The sequence below is a fragment of the Carcharhinus amblyrhynchos genome, chromosome 1 (assembly GCF_965287045.1).
Source record: "Carcharhinus amblyrhynchos chromosome 1, sCarAmb.v2.hapA, whole genome shotgun sequence".
Lineage (NCBI taxonomy): Eukaryota > Metazoa > Chordata > Chondrichthyes > Carcharhiniformes > Carcharhinidae > Carcharhinus > Carcharhinus amblyrhynchos.
In genome coordinates this window covers 131,810,197-131,826,538 of record NC_137324.1, presented here as the reverse complement: position 1 = coordinate 131,826,538, position 16,342 = coordinate 131,810,197, and the positions used below count along the sequence as shown (strand labels likewise).

The 16,342-nt window shown below is 40.3% G+C and overlaps 2 protein-coding genes across 11 annotated transcripts in view; one reads left to right on the top strand and one right to left on the bottom strand.

Annotated features, from left to right (window-relative positions):
* Positions 1 to 14,536, top strand: part of fhip1aa (FHF complex subunit HOOK interacting protein 1Aa) — a 154,399-nt gene extending 139,863 nt beyond the window's left edge. For all 7 annotated transcript variants that reach the window (XM_080192885.1, XM_080192847.1, XM_080192857.1 and 4 more), the window contains 2 exons: positions 4,322 to 4,463; positions 13,428 to 14,536. In XM_080192885.1, the coding sequence (XP_080049011.1) occupies positions 4,322 to 4,463; positions 13,428 to 13,657 (372 nt within the window). In that variant the 3' untranslated portion in view covers positions 13,658 to 14,536. The remainder of the gene's footprint in view (positions 1 to 4,321; positions 4,464 to 13,427) is intronic.
* A 102-nt stretch (positions 14,537 to 14,638) lies between these two features.
* The window catches only part of gatb (glutamyl-tRNA(Gln) amidotransferase, subunit B), a 53,102-nt gene continuing 51,398 nt past the window's right edge, over positions 14,639 to 16,342 (bottom strand). For all 4 annotated transcript variants that reach the window (XM_080192899.1, XM_080192908.1, XM_080192918.1 and 1 more), the window contains one exon: positions 14,639 to 15,707. In XM_080192899.1, the coding sequence (XP_080049025.1) occupies positions 15,582 to 15,707 (126 nt within the window). In that variant the 3' untranslated portion in view covers positions 14,639 to 15,581. The remainder of the gene's footprint in view (positions 15,708 to 16,342) is intronic.

The following is a 16,342-nucleotide window of genomic DNA, read 5'->3' as shown; positions in this document are numbered from 1 at the left end:
TATTTATAACAGAGGCTGCCACACTGGAGTGGGGCTCCTGGGCTCTTGAGCCCCACCACATGATGTTTGACACAGAGTTGACCACCAAAACATAAACTTCCATCTCATGAGATGGAAGCTACCAAAGACAAAGATTCTGTACACACTTCAACATCAAACAACTCTGGAAATCACCAAACACTCCTACAATCACAGCAATTTGCAGGACAAATCAACCAGCAACTAATTTTATGACCCTTTTAAATGGCACTCATGGTGTGTCCTTCCTGCTGCTGAACATGTGTTTAGCGTTGCATATTTGAGGGATGGTGTCAGCTCCAAAATGGCAGACCTGGCATTAAATCAGTTCTGCAGAAACACAGTATGTGCACATAGTGCAGACACCATTTTGGAAGCAAAATCATAGTTCTGAAAATCAGGGTCATTTGTGTTGTTTATTGTTCAGCCTTTATTTAATATTCTCACGTGCTGTGTAAACATAGCAACATGAGGAACATAACTCAGTGGTGGGATAGTGTCGGTCTCTAATATGTGACACATAAATGGTGCTGTTTCGTAACCAGTTAAATGGAAGCAACTTCTTTTGACCTCTGTACATTTGCTAAATTTCATATTTTCAAGGCTAGACTTGTTTTCAGCTTCTGATGTATTAACTATTGGTGTATTAACTTTTGATATGTTAACTATAACATCTGTCCATTTCAGGAGACAATGGACAGCAGTAAATTGAATAGCATCTGTTGTGTCTGTGGAGGCTGATTTGTGAATGGCAGTCCCTTCCGCAGATGAATCATGTTGGCCTGAGATTGACAGATGTTCTTTCCCTCCAGCAGACTCTCTCTTCTGATTTCTGGTCATTCCTTTGTCTCTGCTTTTTCCAAGTCCTTCCTGACTGCTTGTCTTCAGGCACGCTGGTCAGCAGTGAGGACTTCCCATGCATTGACTCTGACCCTGGTCAACCTGAAATCTCACTTGCAGACATCCTTGTATCACAGACATGAGCAACTGTTGGGCTCATGCTGATAGCAAGCCTGTCATACAACATGTCTTTGGTGAGGTGGCCTTCATACATTCAGCTCACATAACCCAGCTAAGTGATTTCCCCTGACCCAAGGGAAAACATGCCGGGGGTCCCTGAATATTATCATACTTCTATATTTGGCATTCTGTCTTCCCAGAAGATGCTCAATATTTATCTTATGCAGCATAGGTGAAAGCTGATCAGTCTCTTTTCAATACTTGTGCAAATTGTCCATGCCTCACTATTATAATGGAGGATGCAGATACACACCGAGCTTTATATTTTTGGTTAGTTTATTGTTGGTTCACACCATCTTCTCTATTTTGACGTGACAGCTGCGGCTTTGGCAGTCCTAGTGCTGATCTCAGCATCAAGGAACAGGTTACTGGTAACTATTGATCCAAGGCATATAAAACTGAAATGTTTTTCAGTGTCGATGGAAGGTGGAGTCTCTGTGTCCTGGCCCTGGAACTTTGCTTTTCCTGATGCTAGGTGCCTGTTCAAACTCCTGGCAGGCCCAACAGATCTACAAACTGCTGATGTGAACTATAGTATGGGATGGCAGTGTGGCACCATCAGCAACTAGCAACTCATGGACTAGGACATTACACACTTTGCTGCGCAGTCTTGCCAAGTTGAACAGCTTGCCAGCAGCTCTGGCATGCAAGCAGAGACTTTCATTTGACTTGCTGTACAATAGCAGCATGGAGACGAAAATGCCAGTGTTGGCACCAGAATGCAGCCCTGCTTTACCTCTCTGCTGATCTCAAAAACCCTCAAAGATACTGCATTGTATCTGATGAAGATGTGAATGTTATCATAGAAAAAATAAATGACACCCAGGAGTCCAGCACATGGTCTATTTCTGCAGCAGATTAACGAGTCCGTCTTTGCTAACCAAGTTGAAGGCCTTGGTGACATCTGTGAAAATAAGATAGCAAAGTTTGTGCTATTCATGGTATTTCTCCTGTAACTGTTGAAGTGACAAAGTCAACTATCGAACTGCCAGCTCTTAAGTGACAGTGAGATTCAGGGTAGATATGCAATGCCTGGATCTGCAATCTGGTCACGGCAATGCAAACAAAGACCTTCCCCATAATACTTGACATGGAGAAGCCTCAGTAATTATTGCAGTCTCTTCAATCCCCCTTTTGTTTTATTCAAGTGACAATTTTTGTAGCCTGTATGTCTTGAGGCACAAATTTTTCCTTCCAGCATTTCTACTTCCGGTGATTTCAGATAGAATGCCAGTTTCCTGGGGTTTTACTGCTGCAAGCAGCATATCTCTAGAAATATCTGTACTACTTCATTTATCTTGCCTATTCTTCAGTGCCCTATACACGCTGGCCAAGCTGTATAATTGATATTCACCCTTGTGCTGAAATCCCCCAGAAGATATAATCCCTCGGTGGTGGGAATTCTGCTGCTTGCAGTGTCAAGTTCCTCATTGAATTGACTCTCGACATCTGGTGTGGAGATGATGTTGGGGATAGATGCACAAGGTTAACTGGTTCTGCACCTTGTTAATAAGCCAGGTGTTAGAAGTCTTTCTGAGCCTTTTGTGGGAATGGAATCATCACAAGTAGAGATTATTTATTGCAAAACACACCCTATGCTCACGTTACCACTTAAGATTTCACCTGCCAGAAAAGTGCAGTGATTCTCTTTAAGGGACTAACTTCGAGTGAACCTTCTTTTTCAGCATAAGAATGCCCAAATTGAGGTCAGTCTTTTGTTGATCTGTTTTAAGTACATCAACCTGCAGAAGTTATCAGTAAGGCCAGGATGCCTGACACTCCAGCTTGTTGTGCAGAAGACTGGGAGTTCGTCTTATCTGGTGCATGGATTTAGTAACCTGTCTGTTGAGAGATAACTCTCTCTAAGCTCCAAGCCCCATTGAAGAAGGCAGATTGTGGTGACACCTTACCTCACTGACTGGCCAGCCTGAGGTAGGTAGTAGCTATCCAATGGGAAGCAATAATTTCTCCCACTGTCAGAAGTAACTCTGATGTGCGTGTTCCACACCAATCGTGTAAGAGATTGTAACTGATGCTTCCTGTAATCCTGAAACCATTAATGTTTGGTATCAGCTCTGCTGTAGGAGTTGTCAGAAAGCTGTCTGATAGATGACAGATTATCACCCACGGAACTCCACTCTGGATTTTCAGTTAGGGTTTACTCACTCCACTATCTTTGCTCCTGAGACATTGGGGCAAATAACCACATGCCCAGTAGCCTTGTGTGCCACCCATCTGAGGGTCAGGCCTCCTCCAACTTTAGCCTGGGTCTGCAAGATACCCAGTTAACAGATATCACCATGGGGAAACATTATGATGAATCCCTGGTTGATGCAATGCATCAATGTGGATGGTGTGTGCTGGTCAGTCTGTCATCTCTTGTTATCAGGTCTCATGGCTAGCTAGAAATATCACTGCTGAGTGCATATGTTTCTTCTGCCACTACATGGCCTCTTGAGCTTTATAATGACCTTCACAGTTTTCAAAACATGCGAGCAAATCTTTATCTTAGTACTTAATAAACATAGTATTCTGTAAACTTTCAATATTTTAGTTAAATATAGATACAATAATAATGACTGTCTCGGTGTTCAATATTGTGCAGCCATTAAGTAGTAAGATATGGAATATCTATGATTGCACACTCATGAGCTCTCAATCTAGACATGCAGCTCCACGTGTATTATTTTATCCTCCAATACTTAACTATTTGTGAGAGTTTGGATAGTGGTTGTGGGCACTGTTTGCTCACAGAGTCACAGCTAAAGCCAATCATGCAAACTCCACTACATATATAATTTCACAGCGCATGTCCCTGGATGGCTGGCTGGAGAGAGAACACTGACCGATTTTTCATTTTCCAAACTGGGGACCCTGAGGCCAGCTCTCGTTCCAACACTGGTGCCCCTGCTGAGCTGAGCTAACAGCGCACAGATTAACCAGCCTTGTGATCTTCCTGATCTGTCTTGCAATGTGCCAGGATGATTTGAGCTGGTTGGTTGTTTTGACCATTTCCTTTAGGAAATAAACTGCTGAGAAAAAGTCTGTTGAAAACAATCGAGCTAAGATACCGGCATCTGATCACTTGTCAATTTGTTAGGATGGCTGACCTTTAAAAGATTGAAATTTAAAACAAAAATGTATTCAAAAACTCTTACAATGACAATGAGTAAAATGGAAAAAATAAGTTCTGGTTGCTCAAATCAAACTATTTCACTTTTTAATCAAACATGTAACAATATAGGAAGCAGCTTTTCATAATTCAGTGTTTGTGTTTAAATAGGTGCTGGCATCTGTAAAAAATGCAATTGAGCAATTTGCTTCTACACGGGAAAACTTCCCATCATTCTTGAATGAAACTCGGGAATATCTGCTTTGTCGGGTGGAGAGCTCCATATCACGCAATGGATTATTCACAGCCGAAGGTATGTTTATTTTGAAAAATTGTCCACAGTAACGTTTATGGATCATAGAATCTTGCAGCATAGGATGCCAATATTTGATCTATTGTCTCACTGCTCTATTTCCCCACAGCCCTGCAATCTTTACCTGACAGGTATTTCTCTGAAAAACCCTTTACATTATCCTTAGTTGGATCGTTTCCACCAAAATTCCGGTATCCAATCTTCAGAATTTCATTATTAGATTTAAATTGAAATGCGAAGTAATGTACTAATAATTGTCCCTAACCATGTTTTTCTAAAACTGATAGTATATCCTGTAGTATGTCCTGTCTCTCAGGATTGATTCCAATAATTTGCTCAACCACTTAAGTCAGACTGTAATTATTCAGTCTATCCCTCACTTATGTTTTAAACAGAGGTACAATGTTAGCAGACCTCCGGCATCTCAAGTGCATCCAATGAGAATTAGAACATAAGAACATAAGAAATAGGAGCAGGAGTAGGCCATCCAGCCCTTCGATCGGATCCTCCGAAACTTCACCCCATTTTAACAATTAATTTGACCTTGGCGATTTATCCACTTTCAACAATGCTAATCCCCTTAACACTTCCTTTCTCCCTATGTTTCTCACATTCAATATTTCACACTCCTTCTCCTTAACTGCAACGTCCCATGGTTCTCCTCTTTTGTGAAGACAACACAAAGTATTAATTAAAAACTGTACCTATATCCTCTACCCCTACACATAGGTCACCTTTTTGGTATTTCGTGGGTCAGTTCTTTCCTTAGTTATCCTCTTACTCTTAGTGTATTGATAAAACATGTTTGGTTTTTCCCTGATTTTGCTTGCCAATCTTCTGTCATGTCCTGTCTTTGCTTTTCTAATTTCGTTTTTGATTTCACCTCTCCACTTTCTATACTCCTTTTGCTTTTCTACAGTATTGAGTTCTTGGAGTCTGAGATAAGTATTCTTTTTCTGCCCAATCTTACCTTGTGTGCTCCTTGACATCAGGGAATTCTAGATTTGGCTGTATGATCATTTTTCTTTGTGGGAATATGTTTACTTGAATCCCTTGAATATCCCCTTCTGAATGCCTCTCACAGCTCTAACACTGATTTACCTTCAAGTATACGTTTCCAATCCACTTTGGTTAAATAGTAAATTTGGCTTTGTCTTCATTTAGAACTGTAACTTCTGTTTTATATTTGTCTTTTTCCAGAATTATGTTAAAACTTATTAAATATAATCACCACCACCAAAATACTATCCCATTGTCTCTCTTTTCACCAGCCCAGCTTCATTCCGACATACTGGCCAAAAAAGTTCCCTGAATGCATCTTTAGAGTTCTGTTCTCTCCATTTCTTTCACAGTAAAACTTTCCAATCAATGCTGGGATAATCAAAATCTCCCGTTATTACTGCTCTATTGTTTTTGCACTTCTCAGAAATTTGTTACATATTTGTTCTTCTATTTCCGTGTGATTGTTTATAGCAGTATATAGCACACTGTCAGTAGTGTGACAGTACCTTTTTGTTCCTAAGCTCAATCCAAAAAGCCTCAACTGATGATCCTTCTAACATATCACCCCTCACAGCTGTAATTGCTTCTCTAACCAGAACTGCCATTTTTTTAAATCCCCTTCTCTATCTTACCCTAAAACCATGTAACCAGGAATGTTGACCTACCATTCCTGTCTCTGGTTAAGCTATGTTTCGGTAATAGCTGTGATGTTTCTATCCGAACTCTCAACTCCTCTACTTGATTTGCTATATTTGATGTATTATATTCTGGAGCACTGCCAAACTCTCATTTTCCAGCTTTTGTATCCTGTCTTCCAGCCTCGCACTAATTTTCTGTCTTCTATTACCATTTCTGATATTGCCCCATCTTAGTCTACTTCCAAGTTCCTATCCCCCTGTGAAACGAGTTTAAACACTCCACCTACAGCACTAGCAAGCCTCCCAGCAAGGATACTGGTCCTGGCCTCACCCCGAGGTTCCACCTCCCCAATAATTGGCCCCAATGCCCCAGAATCTGAATCCCTCTCTTCCTACACCATGCATTCATCAGCTCTAACCTCCTATTTCTATGCTCAGTGTGGGCTCAATGGGTGAGTGGCCTCCTGCACTGTAGGGACTCTAATGAATCCCTACCACTATTCCACTCTCTGTCCTTCCCATCCTGCAGTTGAGCCACTTGTGGTGTCCCAAATGTGGCTCTTGCTGTATTCCCCAGGTCCAAAATGGGAAACTGGTTTGTGAGGACTTCTGCACTAATTGCTTTGTTCTCTTCGACTTTCTGGTGGTCACTCAATCCCTCAAAGCCTGCACACTCCTAAACCTGTAGTGTGACTATTTCAGTAAACGTGCTATTGATGTAGTACTCGGCATCATGAATATGCCACAGTGATTCTGGCTGTTGCTCAAGGTTTCTGCAGCTGGTGACACCTGTGCATGTGGCTGCATGAACTGCCCATTACTCCCACATGTTACAGATGGGCTGAGCTGCTGTGCTGTACTTTACGATTACTTTTATAATTTATTATAAACTAGAGACTAGAAAGTCGAGTAGATTTACTCACAATCAGCTTTCCCTCTTGTTCCTGCATGTTAGTTAGTTAAGGGTTATTGCATTATCTATTTTTCTAATATAATTGAACCTTACACTTTCCTAGTTTACAGACAAGGACAGAAAATCAAACCAACTACTGGAGAACAAATTCCCACGTAAACCAAATTCCCAATACCACACCGGTCTATGTCTCCCATTTCCTCATGCCCACCAGTAGAGAAAAATGTGAGGATTTGATGTGGCCTGGCTGCTGTTAGCTTTCGGTCTGAGTTCGACAGCAGCCATTGCTGCTTTAGCACTGCAAAGCCAAAATCTTGTATCCTGACCCTACTGGTGGTTGTAACATAGTTTGGGAAGTTTGCCGTATTATTTCTATTGGAAATTGTGTGTCTTTCACTATTGTGAGATAATTTAAAAGTCTTCTTTGGCTGCACTATATCAGCCAGGACTCGTTTATCATGATTACATATCAAAATGAAAAAGACGAGCTGATCCATTGAGGCTGTCCCACGATTATGATGTCTTAAGCATCAAGTTACATAACACACCACCCATTCCATCCCTGCCTCCTCCTCACATCCCACACCAACAGCTATGCAACCTGAGAGTTACGGAACAAAGAGATCTAGGGGTACATGTTCATAACTCCTTGAAAACGAAGTCACAGGTGGACAGTGTGGTGAAGAAGGCATTCGGCATGCTTTGTTTCATTGGTCAGAACATTGAATACAGGAGTTGGGACATCTTGTTGAAGTTGTACAAAACATTGGTAAGGCCACACTTGGAATACTGTGTACAGTTCTGGTCACCCTATTATAGAAAGGATATTATTAAACTAGAAAGAGTGCGGAAAAAAATTACTAGGATGCTACCAGGACTTGATGGTTTGAGTTATAAGGAGAGGCTAGGTAGACTGGGACTTTTTTGCTGGAGCATAGAAGGCTGAGGGGTGATCTTATAGTGGTCTATAAAATAATGAGGGGCACAGATCAGCTAAATAGTCAATATCTTTTCCCAAAGATAGGCGAGTGTAAAACTAGAGGGCATAGGTTTAAGGTGAGAGGGGAGAGATACAAAAGTGTCCAGAGGGGCAATTTTTTCACACACAGGGTGGTGAGTGGAACAAGCTGCCAGAGGTAGTAGTGGAGGTGGGTACAATTTTGTCTTTTAAAAAGCTTTTGGACAGTTACATCTGTAAGATGGGTATAGCGTGATATGGGCCAAATGCAGGCAATTAGGACTAGTTTAGGGCCTTAAAAAAAAGGCGGCATGGACAAGTTGGATCGAAGGCCTGTTTCCATGCTGTAAACTTCTATGACTCCTGGGTGAGGCAAAAAATGATAAATTTAGGGAAACAAATATGAAAATGTGTGTCCTCTCTTTCCCCCAATCTTAAGTGGCTAAAATAAGTCCAAAAAAAACATTTTATATTGGATTGCATTGCATCAGATATACAGCACAAAAACAGGCTATTTGGCCCAATAACTCCGTTCCAGCATTCATACTTCACCTCCTGCAATCTTTCCTCATCTAAATCTATCATAACCCCTCTATTCCCTTCATCATGTGTTTGCCTAGCTGCTCCTTAAATGTATCTATACCTTTCACTTCAACCATTTCCAGTGGTAGCTACTTATGCAATTTTAACTCTTTGGGTAAAAAAGTTTTTCTGAATTCCCTACTAGATTTCTTAGTGATTACCTTGCATTTTTCCCCCCCACCATATCAAAAGCTTTTTAAAGATTTCCATTAGCTCATCTCTCAGCTTCTCTTTTCAAGAGAAAGGAGACCCAGTTTGTCAATGCCTTCGACTAGGAAGAAACATATGCGACAGGTCCTCGCACTAACCACTTTCATTACTAACACAAAACTTCTCTATTCTTCTGGTGGTGCTCAATTCACATGAAGGTGGTGATCAGGCTAGTGTGTAGATAGATTTTTGGGAAGGCAGGGCTGTGTGTGCGTGTGTCTGGCTGGCTCATTCCCTGTCTTTGGGGTTCTCGCTCACTCACTCACTCTCATGTTCACCTAGGGCCTGTGAAGTTTGGAGATTAATATTGTAGCAGGGGATGCTGAAACCCTGCTTATTAAAGGGCTTTTAAAATACAATAGACTAGTCTGAAATAGGGATGATAATGTGCCTTGTATATACCAAAGGTATCACTGTGTGCCTCATATGTATAATAAAGTTTTTGCCTTAACCACCTATATAATTAATAATAATGGGTTTTTAACAAGTATTGTAACTTTGAAATGCACTTTTAAAGGTGTTTGTGAGCTTTTGTGCATGTGGGAAAAAGCAGAACCAGACAGACCAGATTCAAAGGGAACAATGAAGTATAGAACTTAATTAGTGTGAGGCTTTGGCCTTGCAGCTGTGAGGTCTTAACTAATGGAATGAATAGAAGGATTCAACTAATTAAAATGAATGAACATTCTGCTCCTTACTCGGCCTGACAAGATAGCTGGTTAGATAGGATGACTCCAATAGTTCTCACAGAATGCAGGTGGCAGGAGCGAACCTTGAATCTGTCAGATGTGCATAAGCAGGTTGCTAAGCAATGAAGGAATGATTTTTGGGATCCAAATAGCCAATGAATCCCTAATTATGTCAGGGGATACAATGTTATTGGCCAAGGTAAGTAATGTGTATTAATGTAATTGGACCATCCAGTTTGTATGACAGATTGGGTGGGGAATACAAAGCTTCGAAAATAGTATGTGTTCATATGATGTAATTTTAGAGAGAAGTTGGAATCCATTTGGCATCTCTCTCCCAATGCGAATTGGTCAAGTAAAGAACATATTTGACTGCATACTGTCTCTTACAAGTTCTGTATTAGCTTGGACTGAATGCAGGACCCCCAGAGGGAAGCCCCCAGAGAATTCTCTTAACAAAGATCATGGAGGATTTCAGGTGGCTATGAAAATGACAATTTGCCCTGGCCCTCTCTGTTGCTGTTGCTGCTCCAGGCCTCTCCAAGTGGAGTCCTGCAACTAATTAATGGGCTGATACCTCTGTGGGAGGGTGAGAGTGTGGCCAAGGGGAGATTACATCAACCAGAATATAACCTGGCTGCCAAAACAAATAGCTGCACAGATGCAGGCTCTTGTTCCAGGACAATGAGGCATGGGGCGGCACGGTTAGCACTGCTGCTTCGCAGCTCCAGGGACCCGGGTTCGATTCCCGGCTTGGGTCACTGTCTGTGTGGAGTTTGCACATTCTCCTCGTGTCTGTGGGTGTTTCCTCTGGGTCCTTTGGTTTCCTCCCACAGTCCAAAGATGTGTGGGTTAGGTTGATTGACCATGCTAAATTGCCCTTAGTGTCCTGAGATGTGTGGGTTAGAGGGATTAGTGCGTAAATATGGGGGTAGGGCCTGAGTGGGGTTGTGGTCGGTGCAGACTTAATGGGCCGAATGGCCTCTTTCTGTGCTGTACGGTTTCTATGATTTTCTATGATAATCAGATCTCTATTGTTAGAATTTTATCCCAGAGCAGAGTGCCCACCATGAACATGAGTAATATTGAAGTGTGAGGCGGTCACTTGAGAGAAGGGTGGTGCTGCCAATAAAGACAAAGGAAAAGCTGCCCTGAAGCTACAGGCCTGATAGTTTACATCTTGTGCATTCCTTTCTTCCTGGTCTTGCCCTGGATTGCCAGAGACTGGTTTAATCAAGGCATCACCCTTGACAGACACTCACCAAGACTGCAGAAAAAATTAACCCCTGCAATCGCCTCCTCAATAAATTGCCTAGAACTTCACAGGATCACAGGCCCTGATCGTTGCTCTTATCATCACATACTCAACTTCAGAATAGTGCTTACCAGTATGGAATAGTCTGTTCACATCAAACTTATCAATGTACAACTCAACAATGTGTATCATCACAGGTACTCTTCAACCAATTTGCCTCACCTAGCTCCAAGGCCTGAGCAATATTGCACCACCCACTACCCCCACATCAGGAAACTAATTGCAATAGGCCTTTCTTATACAAGGACCTCCTCAACCCACCAGCAGTGCACCTTGCTTCACATCACCTGAGCTGAGGAGTAAAAGCCTACGGTAGGAGCCCACTGCTTGTCCACCCAACTTTGATTGCCCATGATGACAGTGAGCCCTTTGAAACCGTTTCTGGACTGGCCAAAGCTTCTGTGTAGCCATCCAACATCAGTGAGGTTGTTAAGACTATCTAGGCTTGCAGCTGTGGTACAGTCCAAGCAATGACTCACATTGTCAAGGAATGTCTACTGACTAAACTTCACGCCACGCTCTAATAAATCTCTCTGGCTGCTGACAGGTCTATTGCTTAGCTCTGTGATTATGCACATTCTGAATAGAGAAATAAATCTTTTCCGAATGTGAATACCTTTATATTTTTAGTATGATTCTTATAAATCTTCTCTACACACTCTCCAGTGCCTCTATGCTTTTTTAATACCATGGCAACCAGAACTACATATGGTATTCATGTGATCTAACCAAGGTTTGTTATAGGTTTAGCGTTCCCTCCCTACTTTCCAATTCCATTTCTATAGAAATAAAGCATAGTACTTGGTTTGCTTTTTTAAGGCCATGCTCTTTTAGTCTTATTGTATTTGTACCACAAGATCCCTTTGTTCATCTCTGATGAAAGATCAACATTTCAAACATGGGATGTAATTTACACTTTCAGCAGTGGCAGAGGACTAGCAGTAGCGGATAGACTGACTTCAATGAGAAGGAGAATTTGGCAGGTCAATCCACTAATGCAGTTTTCTGCAGTGAACAAAAGTGAAAATCATTCACACCATTATTAACTTGAGGGGTGTTTCCAGCATTTTGTTTGAGGGAAAAACATTTGCCATATTAAACAATGAGTTCCTCCTTTATTCCTTATTACAGGCATAAATCAACTGTTAGCAATACCAAACGCTATACACTAATTAAGTCCCATTTTTGATTGTGAGGATATTATTATTCAGTTCAGTATTAGAGAAAGAAATCAACTAGCACGTGGAGGTTGGGGAGGGTGCTATTGGCTCAATAAATGGCCTACTGGCACCTACGATTGAGACTTGCATATGAAGAACAGCCACATGGACAAGATAAGTGTCACTGATGTCTGTGAAACTACTGCACCACCCAGAGCTTTCAGCTGAGATAGGAAGAAAATTGAAAACATAAAACTAAAATTTAAATACTTATTCGTGGAATGGATTCCTGTCAAAAGAACTGAATTGTAAATGCAGAAGAATTATCGTACAAGGTGAAGTACCAAGCTGATGTGGTTGAGATGAGTTTTTAAAGACATTTTAATCTCTATTTATTTGTATGTAAGGGCTGAACAAATGATTTGATTTATTATTGTCACATGTATTAGCATACTGTGAAAAGTATTGTTTCTTGTGCACTGTACAAAGCACAGCATTCATAGGGAAAGAAAATGAGAGAGTGCAGAATGTAGTGTTCCAGTCATAGTTAGGATGTAGAGAAAGATCAACTTAATGCAAGGTAAATCCATTCAAAAGTCTGATGGCAGCAGGGAAGAAACTGTTCTCGAGTCGGCTGGTATGTGACCTCAGACTTTTGCACCTTTTTCCCAATGGAAGAAGGTGGAAGCCAGAATGCCCAGGGTGCATGGGGTCCTTAATTATACTGGCAGCTTTGCCAAGGTAGTGGGAGATGTAGACAGAGTCAACGGATGGGAGGCTGGTGAATTGGGCAACATTCACAACCTTTTGTAGTTTCTTGTGGTCTTGGGCAGAGTAGGAGCCATACCAAGCTGTGATCCAACCAGAAAGAATGCTTTCTATAGTGCATCTGTAATAGTTGCTCAGAGTCGTAGCTGACAGCCAAATTTCCTTAGTCTTCTGAGAAAGTAGAGGCATTGATGGGCTTTCTTAACTATGGCATGGCATTGGGGGGGGAGAGAGAAACCAGGACAGGTTGTTGGTGATCTGGACACCTAAAAACTTGAAGCTTTTGATCCTTTCTTTTTCATCGCCCATTGTTGTAGACAGTTTCTCTACACTTCCTGAAGTCAATGGCAATCTCCTTTGTTTTGTTGACATTGAGGGAGAGCTTATTGTTGTTGCATCAGTTCACCAGATTCTCTATCTCATCTCTTATTTGTCACGGCATTGTTTGAGATCCAACCCATTCTGGTGGTAGCGTCAGCAAAACTTGAAAATCGAGTTGGAGGGGAATTTGGCCTCACAGTCATAAGTGTATAAGCAGTATAGTGGGGGCTAAGAATATAGACTTGTGGGACACCAGTGTTGAGGATAATCATGGAGGTGTTGTTGTATATCCTTACTAACTGTGAGGATAAAATAACGAGTTAATTGAGTGAGACTGTGAAGTGTTTATGAAAAATGCATACATTATAAATAATTGCTTCTTTTCCTTTCTCGGAAAACCGCTTGCAGAAATTAAGCACAATCGAAATGTTGCAGAAAATGGATACAGGCCTCCAGGTATTGTTCAAAATGCCCAACAACCACTCTTAAGTAAGCCTGTGGCTCCTCGAGTTTCCTCACATGTGAAAAATTCCATCAACGCAGCTGTCATCTTCACAGAATTTCTCAAGGAACTTGCTGCCATTGCACAGGAACATTCCATTTTATCTCATACTCCGCTGGAGGAGTGTGAAGAATAATTCTTAAGTGATTTTAATGCAAAAGTGCAATCTACTTTTAAAATATGTTCCAAAGTAATAATGTAGTTCTATCTGCCTTAACTACAGAAAGATTGGATTGGGGTGAACAGAAAAAGTGGAACTATCTTGCCTCAATGAATCAAGACTGGGAACTTTTAAGAAGCTTTGGTTTTTACATCCCGTGGCCTTACTGTCAAGAAAATGCACAAAATTAATTGTATCTCTATGCAATCTGCAATGTATGAGAATTTTTATGTGGATGAAAACATTTTCAATGAATGTTAAGGGGTGTGAGAGTATATATATTATAAATGTCCAAACACATACTTCTAATAGTTTGTGGATTTGAGATGTGAACATGAGTATTCTTTCAATATCTGATCATATCCTGCAATATTTCGCTGTGAATAGTACCAAAGATCAAATGAATGAAGAATGAGGTTCGCTACCACCCAGACGTTGATCAAAAAGAACGATGTTGTTTTTCTGATGAACCTTTTTAATAGTGTGGTCATGTTATGAAATATCCAAGGGGTGCACTCGACAGCTACAAAAAAGTAGCAATGGTGTGAAACAAAGTTTACTTTACTCAGATGTCCTTCAGCACACTTTTTATATACTGTAAAATCTGTTTGTATGTATATATAGTTGGTGGCTGAGTATAGGGAAAGAATCATGGTCTTGGTGACTCCACTGTTAAACTCTTGTGTTGAATTTTTTGGGAATGTTGGTAGAAATGATAAAATCAGATTTCTAAAATTTAATAGAACTACAGAATTTTGGTGTCAAGATAATGGATCTGAGGGTTAATGGTATTTATAAATAAGTTATTAAAACTGTCAGTACATTCAATAAAATATAGTGTGTGGTCTCTGCAAATTGCTATTTTAAGGGCTTTCGTTGAGAAATTATTTTGTCGATTACAATAGTTTAATTTCAAGCATTAAAACTTTGTGAATGAGGACTAAATGGTATTTATTTGAGGGGTGTATTAAAAGCTAGTGCAGATAGGAATGAATTTAATATCACTCTCAAATGACTGTACATTTCCCTAACCAGAAATGTACTGCAGATAAGAAGCTTTTGCTGTTACCCAATTACTTGAATAATTTTTTTGATAGTCAAACACTTCCATACAATTCACCTTCTATAGTTCCCAATAATTGTCTTCCGGAGTCAGTGTTTAGGCTTAGTGGCTATCTAACAGCAGTATTACAAAAGGATTTCCAATTGCTTGTCAAACATGGTATCAACATAAGTTCACCTTAACAAATACAGAAATAGCTGGAAATATTCAAGTCAGACAGCGTTCTGGAGCAAAAAACAATTAATGTTCCTGATCTGTGACCTTTATGGAATGGTGCTGATGAAATGTTCTGTTTTTCTCTCCATTGATCCTCAGTATTTTGAGCAGCTATTGTATTTTGCTTTTACATTTTGCATAAATAGAAATCTCTTTGAATTAGCCATCTGGCTATTGCCCAAATCTGAACAATAGCAGTTTATTGATTAAAATTACATGCCCTGATGTAAAGAACAGCAAATGACAGTTATTGCACAAAGCTACAGAGCTACCCAAGGTAGCTAGATCCTTTTTTGGTTGTTTGTGGTTTTCAAACTCAATTACACACTTGTACTTTTTTTCATGATTATTATACAATCTGCCTGTAATAATGAACACACAATTCTGAAAATACTGCAGGTAACCTATAAGTTTTTTTTTGAAATATTTATGTTAATGATGAAATTGAGTATTCCACTAACCTTATCTGGTAGAACTGCAAATAATAAAGTTAAGCTATTGCCATGACATTGGTGGATAATTAAGACAACACTCTGGCAAATTCAGTCTCAGTCTGATTGATTTCCTGTAACTGCAGAATTAGAGCAGTCATCCTTGTCTTGATTTCCACTGTTGCAGCGTTCAGGACAGTTTCTGTTCCAAAATGGCTTTCACTTGAGTAGGGGCAGCCCGGCCATGTGTTACTCTCTGAACTTGGCCAATAAGTTTATTTAACACTTTCCAGTTTCCTTGCTGTATTTCAGAAACCTACAAAACAAGTGAAAGAATAGCTGAAGCACAATTACTATTTTTATCTATTATCAATCAGCCAAAATCAGTCTTTTAATATTACCTCAAGTTACAAAGATGAGTTCAGCCTTCACAATTCAGCAAGATAAACATATGCATAATCCCAATGAATTGTACCTTCAGTAACCACTACTTCCACATTACTCTTAGGTCACTTTGATGATCAGTTAAAGACTGGGATTAATCATCTGTTTTCTGGATACAACATAAACTACCAATATTAAGTCCTGTTCAAGTTCTTAAACATTTATTCTCCAGGTGTTGCTCAGCATGAACATGAAATGTCTCTGAAAAGAGTAAAGTCAGCAATGTACAATTGATGAAATTTTCCTTGCACCATATCAATAAGCCAGACCATAAAATAGCTGAGCTAGAACTTTGATGCCACAATTTCAGAACATCAACTTCCAATCTCAACACTTGCTACATTATGAAGTTTGTTGAGTGGTGATCAAGCACTTTCCAGAAAAATATGACTGGTATCTTGGATCTGCTACACATTCTGCCGGATGTCTAACTACACTGGACCAGGACTCCAACCCAACAACTGAAAAAAAATGTTAACATTAGGAATGAGGAAATGAAAAAAAGGG